Source organism: Hordeum vulgare, chromosome 2H, assembly GCF_904849725.1.
Source record: "Hordeum vulgare subsp. vulgare chromosome 2H, MorexV3_pseudomolecules_assembly, whole genome shotgun sequence".
Lineage (NCBI taxonomy): Eukaryota > Viridiplantae > Streptophyta > Magnoliopsida > Poales > Poaceae > Hordeum > Hordeum vulgare.
The window spans coordinates 200010053-200027384 of record NC_058519.1 but is presented as its reverse complement, the minus strand read 5'-3'; the positions used below and the strand labels follow the sequence as shown (position 1 = coordinate 200027384).

At 48.6% G+C, this 17332-nt stretch overlaps 1 protein-coding gene across 1 annotated transcript; it reads left to right on the top strand.

Moving 5' to 3' along the window:
* The first annotated feature begins 3853 nt into the window (after nt 1-3853).
* Nucleotides 3854-7234, top strand: LOC123425829 (putative cysteine-rich receptor-like protein kinase 20). Its single transcript, XM_045109565.1, has 7 exons — nt 3854-4739; nt 4840-4950; nt 5041-5228; nt 5321-5531; nt 5651-5888; nt 6003-6159; nt 6601-7234. Exons 1-7 carry the CDS (start codon nt 3896-3898, stop codon nt 6943-6945), a joined length of 2094 nt encoding a protein of 697 aa, XP_044965500.1. The 5' UTR covers nt 3854-3895; the 3' UTR covers nt 6946-7234.
* The last annotated feature ends 10098 nt before the right edge of the window (nt 7235-17332 follow it).

Below are 17332 nucleotides of genomic sequence, written 5' to 3'. Positions count from 1 at the left end.
AATATTCTAATGGTAGGCATATCTGGGTTGGATTAGACATGTACAGATTGTAGTAGGCTTATTTACCATTCTTGTTCTGTTTGAAATATTGATTATGTGATTTGGAAACATGTGATTGGAACCCGACTGATGGTACCCAGTTATGAAAATAATTTGAGCAATTTTGAAATTTCTATCATGTGGGCGCAATATGTGTGAGACTATGACAAGTGGGACATATCTAATTGGTGGGACCAGCTATAATGACCCAAACAATGTTAAAAGCCCACAGCCTAGAAAACAAAAAAAGGCCGAAAACTTGGGCTAGGCCCATGTAGGTAACCAAAATCAATAGAAAAAATATATATTAAAAAGGCTGAATTAATGGGCTCGGCCCATCTAAAACACCGAACTCGGCCGGGCTGATTCTAATTTACGACCAATTCATTTGGTCAAAATTTTGCCATGTCAGCTTGCCACGTTGGATCCGATGTGGCTTGGGCACACAACCAACGACCAAAACAATTGGTTGTAGAACCAACGACCTTTCGTTTGGTCGTAAATGTCTTCGACCATTCTAGAAAAAAGGTCATTATAGTTCATTAGAGACCCTCAGCTTTTGACCGACTATTTTTCGGTCGTAAAAAGGTCGCAAATGGAAATCAACGACCATTGGGTGACCAATATTGAAGGTCGCAAGTTAGCATATTTCTTGTAGTGATTCCACCATGGCTTACGTCCATGAAGGACTAGCCACACACGGGGTAGATCTTCACGAAGTAGGTGATCTCCTTACCCTTACAAACTTCTTGGTTCAACTCCACACGATTTGGAGGCTCCCAAGTGCCACCTAACCAATCTAGGAGACACCACTCTCCAAAAGGTAATATATGTGGTATGGATGATGAACTCCTTGCTCTAGTGCTTCAAATGATAGTCTTCTCAACACTAAATCACTCTCTCACATAATTTGGCTTGGTAGAACAGATTGATTGGGTGGAAAGCAACTTGGAGAGGATAGAGACCAATATTCATATGGTTGGTGTGGATGATCTTGATCTCAACACATGAGTAGGTCGTTCTCCATTAGAATATGAATGGTGGAATAGTTTGCTTGTTTTGAGTGCTCTATCTGTGAATGAAAGGGGGTGGAGGGGTAAATATATCCATCTCCAAAAATCCAACCATTACAACATTATTGCCCAATCTGGTGGAACCGAAGTGAAAACTCAGTTGCACCGACTACTACAAAATGTCCTAACTTTTGGCATGTCGATGAGACTGATATACAACATCTCGATGAGTCCGATTTGATTCGCCTAGGAAATTCTATTGACTCGGTAACACCGAAATGAAAAACTCTGAAATTCTAACTTTTGTCAAGTAGATACCAGAGAGATGGTCACTATTTTTCGGATGTACCGGAGCAAAACTCGGTTGCACCGATTTGCTAGGGTTTGGCTTGGGATCTGTCTAAGGAAAACTCGGTGTGGCCGATATGTAGAAAGTTGGTGGCACCACATTTTACTTTAGGGTTTTGGACATAATATTTTATGGGAGAAATGTTGAGGTTTTTTGTGGCTAATCTCTAAGAACTTTGAGCAACCAGATCATCATAGATACCTCACCCCTTTTAATCGTATTGGCTTTCCCATGAACTCAAATGTGATTTATCACATAAAGATAAATTGTAGAGTCTTGAAGCTTTTGCCAATTGATGTTCCATGCATCTAGGGAATCTCCTCACAATCTGAGCCAATCCATTCATTGAACTTTTCGTGAAATGTACTTGATAGAATCATTAGTCCAATGAAATATATGTTGTTATTAATTAACAAACACATCGAGGGAGAAGTCGTGCTTTCACTACTCACCACGTCGTCTCCCGGCTATGAGGGCCGGGCCGAGGAACCCCATGACGGTTCACTAATGGGCCACTTCGGACAACCCATGACATATACAAGGAAGATTCCACAAGACTTGGTGATTAAGACAAGGACTCCTCTCCGGCGATGTATCTGACTAGGACTCTTGTTATCCTAGGCCTCAGATACATTATATAAGGTGAGGCTAGGCTAGTCGATAGATCATCGAATCTCATAGTCACTACAACAATCTCGTGATAGATACTTCTACTATGTATTATCCCCCATATCAATATAATGAAGAGTAGGACGAGGGTATTATCTCTTCGAGAGAACCCGGTCATGGGTAAAATCATGTGTCCATGTTACCATCGCTCCAAGACGCCTAGCTTGGGACCCCAGCCAAATGCTCGTGGTTATCCGTAGATCGGTTCTTTGGCTTTAGAAGATCATCAACCGAGTCCGGAGGGAGAGTTTGAAGCTCAAGGAGGTGTTCCATATCGTTGCTCTCTTCTTCTCGAGCGAGAAGGAGCGATCCATGCTGCTTCCTTTTGTCGATTGATTCGATGATGAGGTAATTTGGCGCAACGGGTATACTGTCGAGGTTTTGATCGTTGACCAATGCTTCCATTGTTTTGGATTGATCACAGAGCGAGACCTGTATGAGCCACCAATGTCGATACTAAAACTAGTTGATCTCACGTAGGGGGTCATGAGCTGTGGATCTCGGATCAATGATAACAGGAAACAAGGGAGGCGATGTTTATCCCTGTTCGGGCCCTCTCGAGGAGGTAAAACCATACGTCTTGCTTGATTATATTAATGATGGGGTATCGCGTCCACGATGATGATCTACTTTGAGATGGTTGTGTAATCTCTAAACCCTAAGGTGAGTAAATTGTCCCCCTACGAACTAAAACCCTCGGCTTATATAGATGCCCGGAGTACCTAGGCTTACATTAGGTCGGTTGCCAATATGCCGAATACAAGTCAATTTTGGAGTGCCCGTCAAGTCTTCGACAGTTTCCAACTCGCTCACGAGTAAGACTTTAGGCTTCGGTTGTCCTCCAGGCGGTGGCTTAATGGATCCAAGGTCGGCCTACACGCGTAAAGCACCTCACGCTGGTACCCCCTAATGGCCTAGTCTGGGACACACTCAATGTGGGTTGGTGGTTGCTGCGTGTTGGGTATAGTTATCGGGTTGATCTTGTGTTTGTGTGGTCGGATGCTCTCGTTGATTGTATTGGTTATCGCATGATTTTCCATTAATTTATCGGATAATTATTTTCTGCTTAATTAATCGACGAGGCAATATTTTGCTTCTGTTTCCAAAAAAAAAAAACTCAGGACAAGGATTTCTGGTGAGAACTGAGAACATGCAAATGACAAAGTGGCTTATGAGAAGTGAATTGATGGGTCAAAAGGCTAGGTACTGACAGACAGCAGTACATCTGTCATCGAGTGGAGTTCGTTGATCTTTGACAGACAGCAAGCACGCTTTTGAAAACAGGCCAGCCTGCAGCAATAGCCTCAAAGTCGTCAGCGAAAAGCATTCTGGTAGATATAATTAGTGTGATGCGCCCATCCAAGCCGTCATCGGACAGTAACCTTCGGACATCAGCCGGCCGCACGATTGTTTGACACGCTGAGCCGGAGACCGAGATGCTACAAAGAATTGTGTTTCAACTCAACATGGTTGTTCCAGGTCGCAGGGGGGTCGTTGGTATTCACACGTGCTCGCCAATTGCCATGTACGTAGATTATCTCTGCTCTGCTTTTGTGGTTATCTACGTGGACTACTACCAAGATATTTTTTCTTTCTTTGTGTAGCACTAGCAAGAGAAGCTTCTTTTGTTGCAATCTTCCTGTCGACTGTCAGTCAAACCCGGCCAATTAGGCAATTAGATTGAAGGAACCCTCGCAGAAAAATCGGAGAGAGCAACCAACCAACCACCATCTTGTAGCCTTTGACCTTGCCGCCCCGTTTATAAATTTTAAAACGAGAGCAACAAGCTACGGGGAAGTGCCAACCTTCTCCTTTTTCATCCGGAATGAAAGAGGCCGGCATGGTTGGCGTCCTGCCCTGCCTCCTCCTCTTGGTCCTCTTCCTGGAGCCGCGTGCCATCGCCGCCGCCTACTCGGAGTACTCGTGCAATGGCACCATCGGCAACTACACGGCGACCGACGCCTTCGGGGCCAACCTCGCGCGCCTCACCGCCGAGCTCCCCGCCAACGCCTCCACCTCTCCGTCCCTCTACGCCTCGGCGGCCATCGGCGCCTCCCCTGATAAAGTCTTCGCCCTCGCGCTCTGCCGCGGCGACATCACGGACGCCAGGGCCTGCTCCGGCTGCCTCGACAACGCGTTCCAGCAGCTACGGGCGCTCTGCGCCGGCGAGAGGGACGCCACGTTCTACCACGACCTCTGCACCCTCCGCTACTCCGGCGAGGACTTCCTGGCGCGGCCGGACGACAACAACCCGGTCATAAACGGCATGAACGTGAACGGGTCGACGTACGCCGCCTGGGACAGCCGGAACGCCACGTCCCGGAGATTCTTCCTGTCCCTGGTTGGCAATCTGTTCGGGCAGATGTCCACGTACGGCGCGTACAACTCCTCGGTGCGCCGGTTTGCCAGCGCCATTATGTACATCAACCCGCAGCTGCCCACGGTGTACGGCCTGGCGCAGTGCACGCCGGACCTCTCCCAGGGACAGTGCTGGCTCTGCTTCCAGGGCCTCCAGGAGCAAACCCGGCAGTGGTACGACGGCCGCGAGGGCGGCCGAATCGTCGGCGTCCGCTGCAATATTCGCTATGAAGGCTACCAGTTCTACCATGGCACGGCCAACGTCAGGATCGGCTTAGAGGGTGGCTCATCTTCACCAGCGGAAAGCAATGGTATGGGTGACATGAAGAACTAGTTGTACATAATTTGTTTAACTATTTTTTGGGCTTTGTAGTTATACTATTGTTTCATATTTTGGTTTGTATCTTTCAGGAAGCAAGAACAGGCAGACCCTAATAATCGTTTTATGCGTGTCTATTACGGTGTTCTGTTCTATGTTGGTTGGCTGCCTTCTACTCATCAGAAGACTAAGAAAAGGAGCTGGTAAGGCCAAGACAACACATTGCAAGAACATTCATGCTTTTTCTCGGCACCATTTAACTCATGTACTACCTGCAAACATAATCAATTCAGGAAAAACGAAATTAGAGCAAGGTCATAAGAGGAACAACTCGAAGACAGAGGAGGCTCTGAAGCTCTGGAAGATCGAAGAGAGCAGCTCAGAGTTCATACTGTACGACTTCCCTGAGCTCGCCGCTGCCACGGACAATTTCTCAGAAGAGAACAAGCTCGGGCAAGGTGGCTTCGGTCCGGTTTACAAGGCAAGCGAATACGGCCATTTAACACATGTAATAATGCGATCGGTTGATCGATCAAACGCTAATCTTTCTGTTACGATTCTGTTTCTTTTCAGGGGAAGTTTTCTGACGGGGCAGAGGTGGCGGTGAAGAGGCTGGCGGCGCAGTCGGGGCAGGGGCTTGTGGAGTTCAAGAACGAGATCCAGCTCATCGCCAAGCTGCAGCACACGAACCTCGTCAAGCTCGTGGGCTGCTGCGTGCAGGAGGAGGAGAAGATGCTCGTGTACGAGTACCTTCCCAACAGAAGCCTGGACTTCTTTATCTTTGGTATACATATAAATTACTTCTACGTGCAAAAAAAATTCTTAGGACCATCTTCAGTTTTCCCCGTAATTGCTACCAGTAGGGAAAAAGCTGATATGACATGATAAATTTTTGCAATGTAGACCAGGAGCGAGGGCCGTTGCTGGACTGGAAGAAACGGCGGCACATAGTAGAAGGGGTCGCTCAGGGGCTGCTGTACCTGCACAAGCACTCCCGGGTGCGCATCATTCACCGGGACATGAAGGCCAGCAACATATTGCTGGACAAGGATCTCAACCCCAAGATCTCCGACTTCGGCATGGCCAGGATCTTCGGCTCAAACATGACGGAGGCCAACACCACCAGGGTCGTCGGCACCTAGTAAGAGATACAGTACATTTCCACCGATTGTTTCACACGCAAACGGTGATGGATGACGCAGCGGCGTGCTGATTGATTGATCACTAACGCTCCACGTTTTGTGCTGTGCTGCAGCGGTTACATGGCACCTGAGTATGCTTCGCAGGGCCTCTTCTCGGTCAAGTCTGACGTCTTCAGCTTTGGCGTGTTGCTGCTGGAGATCGTGAGCGGCAAGAGGAACAGCAGCGGCCACGGGCAGCACTACGGAGAATTCGTCAACCTCCTCGGCTACGTAAGCTTGTGCTGAATTTTTTACTTGCATGAGTTAACGAGAACACACCACACGCTTCCGACGAGCTTAGACATTTCTTAAACCCCAGCTCTTCTTGTTCCAAAACTAAATACAAAACGAGCGGCTTATCCGTTACCATACGGTCAAAGATGTCGCTTCCACTGTTCACATCAGCAACGTAAGCCACTGACAGAAATTATCTGCAGAAACGAGCGGCTTATCCGTTACCATACGGTCAAAAATGTCGCTTCCAGTGTTCACATCAGCAACGTGAGCCACTGACAGAAACTATCTGCAGAAACGAGCGGCTTATCCGTTAACATATGGTCAAAAATGTCGCCTCTAGTGTTCACATCAGCAACATAAGCCACTGACAGAAACTAAGTATATGCAGAACCTTGTTAATTAACTAATGTGGCGCGTACGATTTTTGGACGACAGGCATGGCAGCTGTGGAGGGATGGGAGAGCGTTCGAGCTGGTCGACCCGACGCTGGGCCACTGCAGCGAGGTGGCAGACATCATGCGGTGCGTCAAGGTGGCACTGCTCTGCGTGCAGGACAACGCCATGGATCGGCCGACGATGACGGACGTGACGGCGATGCTGGGCAACGACGGGGTGCCCCTGCCGGACCCGAGGCGGCCGCCGCATTTCCACTTCAGGGTCACCAGCGACGATGAGGACGACGGTGCGGGCGAGTCAGGGATGCGGACACGGTCCACGCACTTCACCCGATCGTGCAGCACCAACGACGTGACTATCAGCACCATTGAAGAAGGGAGGTGATTGCTTTCTCCATTCATGACTGAACCACCGGTGTGCCGAGTGTCTGCGCATGTAGACAGGCAGAGAGGTCGTGTAGGGTTGAGATGTTTCCGGCTGTGGCGTATTGGCATATGTTTCGCCCGTGTCACGGTGTCGATCACCGTTGTTGTACTTGTACGTACACGTACGGACTATACGCTATTGCATAGGACAAGAGGAGCCCTGAAATTGTTACGAACTATACTGCTGGTAGTGCTTTGACGAACGAACAAGGAAAAAGGGAAAATAGTACTCCATGATATAGACAGGATGCAACGGAGTCGCAAAGGGTTGGCTCTTGGCAGCAACATATGTCAGGGTAGGTGTGATCTGCCGGCGACAACTCAAGCCGTAAAATGCGAACCTGATGATGGTCTTTGGCGGCAAAATTGATAAAAATGACCCTTCAGGGAAAAGAACTCACGGAGTGACCCCTCGGGAAAAATATTTCACCCGGCTGACCCTTTCGTGTGGCGTCCGACACCTAGGCGCCACACTACACTGTGTGACGCCTAGCCGTTCGGCACAACACCCCTCGACCACCTGGCAGGGAGGGCCCACCCCCCAGGCCGTGTGACGCCTAAGCCTCAGGCGTCATACATTGTAATATGTGGCGCCGAACGCTTAGGCGCCACACATTGACTTAATTGGCCACGGGCCAGCCCCCCTCCCCACCCCCTCCCCATTCCCCTCCCTCATTCAAACAGAAACAGCAACGACGTCGGCTGCCTCTCTTCGAATCCCTAATCTCCTCCTCCATCTCCTTCAGATCTGGTGATTTCTTCCTTGGATTGATCCCCCAAGGTAGTCTCCTCCTCCATCCCTTCCGTTTCCCATCCTTCTATCCAAGTGTAATAGGTTTTTGTTGAGTAGATTGATTTGAGTAGATTGATTTGAGTAGGTTCTTAGGATTTGACTAGTTAGGATATGAGTTCTTAGGATTTGAGTAGTTAGTATATGAGTATTAGGAGTTAGTATATTAGTAGTTAGTATTAGTAATTAGTATATGAGTATATGAGTAGTAGTAGTTCATATTAGTAGTTAGTATTAATAGTTAGTATTAGTAGTTAGTATATGAGTATATTAGTAGTAGTAGTTCATATTTGTAGTTAGTATTAGTAGTTAGTATATGAGTATATTAGTAGTAGTAGTTCATATTTGTAGTTAGTATATGAGTATATGAATAGTAGTAGTTCATATGAGTTCTTAGGATTTGCGTAGTTAGGATACGTAGATTAGTGGATTGTAGGATGGTGTAATTTTTTGAATATGAGTATTTTTTGAATATTAGTTAGTATATGAGTAGATGAGTAATTTTTTGAATATGAGTATTTTTTTGTGATTTGTAGGATGGTGTGGCTTCTGAATAATGTTTATGACGTTGAACACCGGGCCTATTTCATGTCGGAGAAGAAAATGGTAAGTAGAAAATGATTAGTAGATGAGTAATTTTTTGAAAATGTAATAAGCACTTGATATCTTCTTCTCCTATCTGTTTGCAGGAGCTTACGCCCTTGAAGATCCGGTCTCATGGGGCATCGTCTGTAATGAAGTACTATGAGTGGTACACTCCATACATCGAGATGACAGGACTCCTTCCATTCGTGCAGCTTGTGAGTCGGTCAACGCCCAATCTGAACGCTGCGACAGTCACATCACTTATTGATCGTTGGAGGCCGGAGACACATAGTTTTCACCCCTGGACAGGAGAGATGACGGTTACTCTTCAAGATGTTTCCATGATCACCGCACTTCCGATTGAGGGGAAGCCTCTTTGTATGAGCACTGATTCCGAGGGATGGCGGCAACAAATGGAGGCTCTTATTGGTATGTCGCCGTAGGAGCCGGAGGTAGAAGATGGAGGGAAGAAAGATAGAGTCCCGGCCGGCGCTCCTTTCACTTGGATTGCCGCGAACTTTGCTCATTGTCCTGAGGACGCAGATGACGAGGTGATCCAGAGGTATGCTCGCGTGTACATGTGGTACGTCATCTCTAGGACTATCTTTGCTCACTGCACAGGCAAGAATGCTCCATGGATGTGGCTGAAGGCGTTGACTGTTTTCGACAACAAGTTCGGCTGGGGTTCGGCCGCACTGGCTTACTTGTATCGGCAGGTAATAAATTGTTAGTATTAAGTACTCTCTATTATCTTTTTCTGCTAAATTAATGCATGCTTGTTGTTACTTGTAGTTGGACGATGCTTGTCGCAGGACGACAAAGGACGGTGGAGTTGGTGGTTGTATGCTCCTACTTTCAGTATGGAGCTGGGAACGCCTACCTGTTGGACGCCCTAAAAGCTCACAGTGGAATACCTGGGATGACCACGGCAACCCTGTACGGCAACCTACGTGGGATTACAAGTGGGACTTGGTATCGGAGGTGGCAAGCGAAGTGAACCTATTGTACAAGGAATACACCAACGAGATGGATTCGCTTACCCCGAGCAGGTAAGATGGTTTCAGAGTTGACTTCCAGCTTTTTATGTTGTGAGTAAAATGAATTGTGCCATGTTACTTGTCATTTGACCATATCTTCGGCCATCTTCGTCATAAGCTCGTGCCCACTTGGCCCGAAGTTCAATGTGCCTGTTAAGAAACTCAAGCCCACCTGCATCAAGTTTTTTGTTTACAAGCAAAGCATTGTACAATGTTGCAAATCGTTTGTCCGAAAATGCTTGACAACAATCTTGAAGATCATCCGCCAACTCCTTGCTACCACATGCCCGGTGGAAGTTTGCACGGAAATGCCTCATGCACCATCGATGATGCAAAGGAGCATGGCCGGGAATGACAATGTCAACCGCGTTAAGTATGCCTTGATGGCGATCCGATATGACACATATTTCCCTCTCAAACGGTAATACTTTGGTTCTCAAAATATGCAAGAACCATTCCCAGTTAACATTGTTCTCTGCCTCAACGAAAGCAAAAGCAAAGGCATCAACCGGTTATTGGCATCACTTGCTATTGCAACCAACAAAGTGCCCTTGAATTGTCCGGTCAAAAACGTGCCATCGATGGAGATGACAGGACGACAGTGCTGGAAAGCCCTCACACATTGCTCAAATGCCCAAAATGCACGGCGAAATACGCGGACCCTATTTCCATTCAGAATCCTTGTTTTCTCCCCATATGGCTCGACCACATGAACCATGCCCGGGTTAGTATGGGCAATAGCTCCCAACAACCTAGGTATGCGGTTGTATGCTTCCTCCCAATCACCATACAACATCTTGAATGCGGCTTTGTTTGCTTTCCATGCCTTACCATATTTCACCTCGTAGTGAAAGAGGGCTTTCACAAGGTCTTGTACGCTTTTTATGCTCATTGTAGGAAGAGAGGAGATGGAGTTGGAAAGCCTATAAGCGATGAACTCGGAGGTGAGTTGTCTATGGCTTTGCGACGAAAGGGCACCATCAACCCTCTTGCCTCGACACATGTGAGGCATACAACTGACAATGTTCCATCCTGGCCCTCCTTTCCATGGTCTTGCACGGATAATCCAAGGACAACCTCTATCCTCACATGCAACCGTGTAACGCAGCTTCATGTTTGAATGAACAACTTTGTGTGGCCTATAATGCGTAGCAGAATATTCATCCAACCACATCTTCAATTCAAAGAATGTTTCGAACTTTGACCCCGGCAAAATAATATTCTTCCCATGTGTGTCCCGATGAGAAGGTGGCCTAAATCCAAACAATATGCCTTTGCCTCCGTCAACCACGGCTTCATCCGCAAGGCTAAGATCCTCGAACAATGGTGTCCAGTGATCACGCTTTAATACCTTCGTGAAAGCTTCAGCCTCCTTTGCCGTGAACCCTTCCTCATCAACTTCTTCATCGGGTCCCTCATCGTCAGACTCGGAGGCATAGCCACGTGAGTATGGAATAGAATGGTCCATTGTCTCTTGCAAATTATATTTGTCCATATCACCAAGATTGTTGTCATGAAGAACATTACCATCATTCTCATCATCATCGTGCTCATCATTAGCCTCTACCAATGGTTCATGTTCAATGTTGACCTCTTCGTTGGCCTCATTGACACAAGAAAGAGGTTCAATTTTGGCCTCTTCGTTGATGGGTGCAGGAATAGCTTCAACAATCGAAGAGGCAACCCAGTTCAAATCCAACAAGTTAGGAACATTTGTTTTGATGGCAAATAACTCTAGAGCCTTGTCTAGTGATTCGGCCACCGTATCCTTGTATGCAAGCCAACGTTGCTCGGAGTTGACACGCATGGTCTTCCAACGAATGTGCATTCCGAATCCCACATTATGCCTACCATCAAACTCAACTACATCACTAGGGTCCATCCAATTCAAATCCTTTCGGACTTGTTCCAACAATTCACCATAGCTAGGACACAAATCGAACACCATGTCAAGCTCATCCGGGTCCGGATCAATATTGCCTTTTAAAAAGGCATCCTTGTCCACGTGATGAACATAAACACATGTTCTTCCCATACCTAAACAACAAAACATAGAACCTTTTTTATAACCAATCATACAATTACAATAACCCTAGCCTAACTTCCAAATAACCCTAACCCCATCATAACCCTAACACAACCAAACATCCCTAACCCTAGCCTAACCATAGCCTAACCCTAGCCTAACCCTAAAACAACCATAATGCAAACATCTAAACAACCCTAATCCTAACCCCATCATACCCCTTATCCTAATATACAAACAAATACAACAATATCATATACATCCCACATTTCATGAAAAACTAGGGTTTCCTCAAATTTGCAAAAAAAAAAAGACCACAAAAGATTTTTCGTTGGATGAGAATGAGGGAGAGGTGGGGATTACCTTAGGGGAGTGATTGGAGAACAAATGCTCGGTCCAAACCTTCAAATTTGGTGATTTAGAGAAGGATTTGAGGGAGGGGGCAGTGGCTGGGAGAGGGGGCGGGGGAAGGGGAATGAGGAGGGGGTGGGGAGGGGGCTGGCCCGTGGCCAGTTAAGTCAATGTGTGGCGCCTAAGCGTTCGGCGCCACACATTACAATGTGTGACGCCTGAGGCTTAGGCGTCACACGACCTGGGGGGTGGGCCCTCCCTGCCAGGTGGTCGGGGGTGTGGCGCCGAACGACTAGGCGTCACACAGTGTAGTGTGGCACCTAGGTGTCGGGCGCCACACAAAAGGGTCAGCCGGGTGAAATATTTTCCCCGAGGGGTCACTCCGTGAGTTCTTTCCCCCCAAGGGTCATTTTTGTCAATTTTGTCGTCTTTGGCTTCCTTTCCTCACAAACACAGTACACATTCATGAGAGCATCTATCTCCGTCTTCAAACATCTGGACAGACCGTCAAATCACTCATCACTCATGATATTTCAACCATGCCGGGTCTCTTAAACAAGCACCAAACGCCCGGGCCGACTGTCACCCACTAATGGGGAATGGGCCTTTAGAGCAACTCCAACGGGGCGACCCATTTCATCCGTCGCCGTCCGTTTGGGTCGGCGCAGACAAAAAAGATGACCCAACGCGCCGACCCATTGTGAAAACGCGTCCGCGCCGATCCATTTCCGGCCCAAATTTGGGACTGAAATGCGTCGACGGGGACGCGTGCCCCCCTCGATGTCCGCCCCCAACCACCGCGGTCAACATAATTTATGACGGCCGCCATCCTCGGGCCCACGCGTCGGCGACTGCGACCGGCCTTTTTTATTCCAAGCGTGCGGTGGGTTCCGCCACCCGCTTCCAGAACCCGCCCACGTCCCCACCTCGTCACCTCCTCGGCGACCAAAACCATAGCCCACCATGGCCGGCGACTTCCCAAACAAGGGCAAGGCCCCGCGCCACCTCCCCACCGTCTTCTTCCCAGCCTCGCCAACGCGTGAGTGTCCTGGTGCACCAAGCGCGGTGGCACTGGGAGCACCGCGTCGCACTCCCTTACCCCGACGTCACGCTGCCGCACGGCTGGCACCTGGATCCGGAGAGAATTCCGGTGCCGGCCGTGCCGTGGTCGACGCGGGTGCATCTCCAGGAGGTGATGAAGCGGCGGCGTCTGCTGACGGCGGAGCAGCGGTGAGACCCCACATATGCGACCGACTCCCCTAACTGGGAGGTGTGGTTCACGGTGGAGCACGAGGAGCAGCGCCGCCGTGGCGTGCGCCAAGTGTGGCCAGGAGGCCCTCCGCCGCCGCCGCCTGTCGTCAGCGACAATGACCAGGAGGCTGAGGCCTCTTACCAGACGGTGCTCGCTGGTGTCCTCCGCGACAGTGAGGAAGAAGCTTGGCGCGCCCCCGAAGAGGAGGAGGCGTACCAACAGTAGCTCGCGGAGGTCATGGCACTGTCGGCCGCCGGCGACTGCGTCGTGCCACCTTCGTCGGAGCCCGAGCCCAAGCCCGAGCCCGCGCTGCCATGGCAGGTCTACCAGTGGACCGGCGTCGTCGAGGAGTTCGTCAGCGCGCCGCCCATCTGGCTGGGCACGACACCGCTGCAGGAGTAGGCCTACCTCAAGCACTGGAGGTCGGTGCACCTGCAGGTGGAGCGCGTCGAAGGCATGCTGCTCATGGAGCTGGAGAAGGAGGAGGAGGAGGAGAGACAGGAGGCGGAGGAGGAGGAGCGTGCTCGCGCTACTGCACTGCCACCGCCACCACCACAGCATGTGCCGGCGGGGCAGACGACGGAGGCGCACGCAGCTACGCTCTGAAACTCGGCGTTCCCCTGGGCCGGCCCTGCGCCAACGCTGGTCGACCTCACCAGCCTTGACGACGACGACGACGCCTAGGGCTGCATGTACGCAGACTTAGTTTTTTTTTAAATAATATAATGCGAACGCGACACGTGGACTATCGGCGGCCTTCGTGGTCGGTTTTTAATGTTTAATTATGTTTAATGTTTTTTCTCGCCAGCAAAAAATGGGTTCGGTCAGCATTGGGCGCACAAGCTAACCCATTTACGGAAGTGGACGTTCGTGTGTGCCTGGCCGACCCAAACGGACAAAAAGTGGACGAAATCGCTGTCCGTTTGGGTCGGCCAGTTGGAGTTGCCCTTAGTCCCGGATCAGCAACCGAGACTAAAGGGTCCGACTTTAGTTTCGGTTGGCCACACCTCGGGACTAAAGTCCCTCCACATGGTCGCGTGCGTGTGGTGGGGGCTGGAGGACCTTTAGTCGTGTTTCGTGTCATCAAGCGGTACTAAAGTTTTTGTATATTTTTTGTTTGAGGTTTAGGGTTTATAGTTTATTTTTCCTTTTTATTTTGTGTTTTTCATTCAATTCTTTTTCATTTCATAACATATTTGATACTATTACATACTGTATACGTTGATGCATAAATAATATAATTTCTCGTACAACCATGTATTCTAATAATATCCCTTAAGACCTTAAGGATGAGTCTATTCTAATAACACCCCTTAAGACCTTATTCTGCTAACACTAAACCTTATTCTGATAACACTTTTGTACTACTCGTCACACCAGACCCTGGTGAAAGGATCGATATGGTTGACTAGAGGGGGTGAATAGGCAACTACCAATTTTTAGCTTGTCTTAACAAATTGGCGTTAGCAACAAAAGGTTCTCTATATGAACTACTAGGTGAGCAACCTATATGATGCTAACTACAACGATAATAAGTGCAAGCCAAGAATTCACCACAACTACAATAAGAACAAAGTACAGGTAAAGATAACCGCAAGTGGAACCCGTGGAGACGAGCATGTGTTACCGAAATTCCTTCTCTTTGACAGGAAGTACGTCTTTGTTGGAGCGGTGTGGAGGCACAATGCTCCCAAGAATCCACTAGGGCCATCGTATTCTCCTCACGCCCTCACACAATGCGAGGTGTCGTGATTCCACTATTGGTGCCCTTGAAGGCGGCGACGGGACCTTTACAAACAAGGTTGGGGCTATCTCCACACAAAGCTTGGAGGCTCCCAACTAGACCACGAAGCTTCACCACAATGGCATGTGGCTCCGAGGTGACCTCAACCGTCTAGGGTCCTCAACCACCCAAGAGTAACAAGATCCGCAAGGGATTAGTGGAGGGAATCAAATATCCTTTGGTGGAAGTGTAGATCAAGGCCCTCTCAAGCAATCCCTAGAAAATCAACAAGTTTGATTGGCTAGGGAGAGAGATCGGGCGAAAGTAAGCTTGTGGAGCAACAATGGAGCTTGGAGAGGCTGAAGGTGAGCTCCTCGAAGAAGAAGATACCTTTATGTAGTGGGGGGCTCAGATCCAACCGTTACCCACCCACCACAGCAATAGGAAAGCGGTACTACCGCTCTACACCTCACCAATCACGGTAGTACTAAAATACTACCGTGCCTACTACTGTGGGGGAAAAGTATGCGAAAAAGTCCGTCGGAGCGGTAGTAAAAAATTACTACCGCACTGAGGGCGGTACTTGGAGCCGTAGTAAAAAATTACTACCGCACTGAGGGCGGTAGTACCGCTCTTGGAGCGGTAGTAAAAAATTACTACCACTCCGAGAGCGGTACTACCGCTGCGCGAGCGGTACTACCGCTGGCCTTTTGCATAGACAATGAATATGGGTATGGAGCTCCATTGTAGCCAAAAGAAAGGTGGTGCACTAAGTGTGTACGTGATGATTCCACCCAAAACTTTCCGACGCGGACCCCCTCTTAATAGTGCGGCTTTCCTACGACTCAAAACCACCAAAGAGAAACGTAGAAAGCAACCATCTTCGAGAGATTTCGAGGGGCATCGACTCGTCTTGCGCCTAGATATGAATTGTCTGAAATGCTCAATGCACATGATTAGTCCGCACAGGTATTGTCATCAACCACTAAAACCCCTCAGGAGAAATATGCCCTAACAATCTCCCCCTTTTTGGTGGATTGATGATAATGCAGGATTTGCACATAAGGATATAGATAAGGTACATGCAAACTCCAAAATCTACAAAGTAGAGACTAGCTCCCCCTGGGTGTGTGCATAGCAACATACAACCAAGGAGAAAACACTCCCCCTAGATTTTATAGACTAAGACATCCTTGCTACATAAACGAGTAGATAAATATAATTGGAAGCAAGGCATAGCATGTGAGCATGAGGATACATGCACAAGATAATATGACTCACAGGCTATTAATAAGATAGATAATAATGAGACAAAGGATAGTGAAGATATAGCATATGTCTCACACCATATGATAAAGTCTGACGTCTCACTCATAAAGCAAAGGCAAACAACGAAAGCAACTAAAGTTCAACAAACCAAATAACCAGGAAAGCGAGAAAATGAGCAAATCCTACACTCTCTCCCCCTTTGGCATCGGAACACCAAAAAGGGCAGAGAGGACACCTACGACATAGGTGGCAGCTCGAACTGGAGAGAATGTAGTCATTGGTCTTCGGTCTCCTCTTGAACATACTCCTCATCTGAGTCATCGCCAGTCTCCTCCTCAGACGCAACCCACTGTAGCTGGTGCTTCTCCATCCACTCAGCCTCCGGGGTGATCTCTCACTTAGATCCACTACACATGTGCATATCAAGCTTCCTCATGATCATCTTGTCACGCTGGTGACTCTCCTTCTAAGCGACATGGGTCTTGTACTATCCCTTGGCCTGCATGCAGAACAAGGTCTTCATCCTGTCGGTGAGCTTTTTGGACCATGACGGCTCAGCAGAGGAAGGCATACGTGACTCTGGAGCAGCCTCATCCTCAGCAGCAACAACATCCTCATCTGAATCCCTAGCGGCAGCAGGTGTAGTGGAGGTGTTGGCCCATTTGTCCTCGTGACGCAGTTTGATGGGCTCATGGCGAATACAGCTAGAAGGAAGCTCAACACGTGGAAATGCCTTCGCCCAAGTCGTCTTGATGAAGTAGAACATGTAAGGACCGTAGATTGGGACCTTATGGTGGAAGACCGCGGAGTACAGCTCGCTCCACAGAAGATGAGAGACATCTAGACATTCAGAAGGGCGAGGCCGCCCCTTCTGACACATGAGGAGCATATCTACCAGGTAAGAGTGAACCTGGTCCTTGTTGCCAACTCTAGGAAACAGGGTGTTGCGGAAAATGCGGTGCATCACATCCAAAAAATGGTTCATGACATAGGATACCTCACCAGATGGGGTATGCTTCACAATCTAGTATGGCAGCAACTTCTCCTTGACAAGAGCAGTAGGGTTGGCATGTGGGCGCAAGCCAACTGGGTGGTGAAGCCCCTCATCCCGGACATGCAAAAGATCCATGAAATCCTTCCACTTAGCAGACAACACTTCCCCATTCATCAGCCAGGTCATTGAGCGGTCATCACGGTGTGAAAGTGAACAGTAGCGAAGAAGTGTGCCACTACCTCATAATCAAAGTCTTGCTGAAAGGTGATGAGCTCCTCAATCTGAAGTTGGTCCACTATGGATAGGTCTTTCCTGAGAT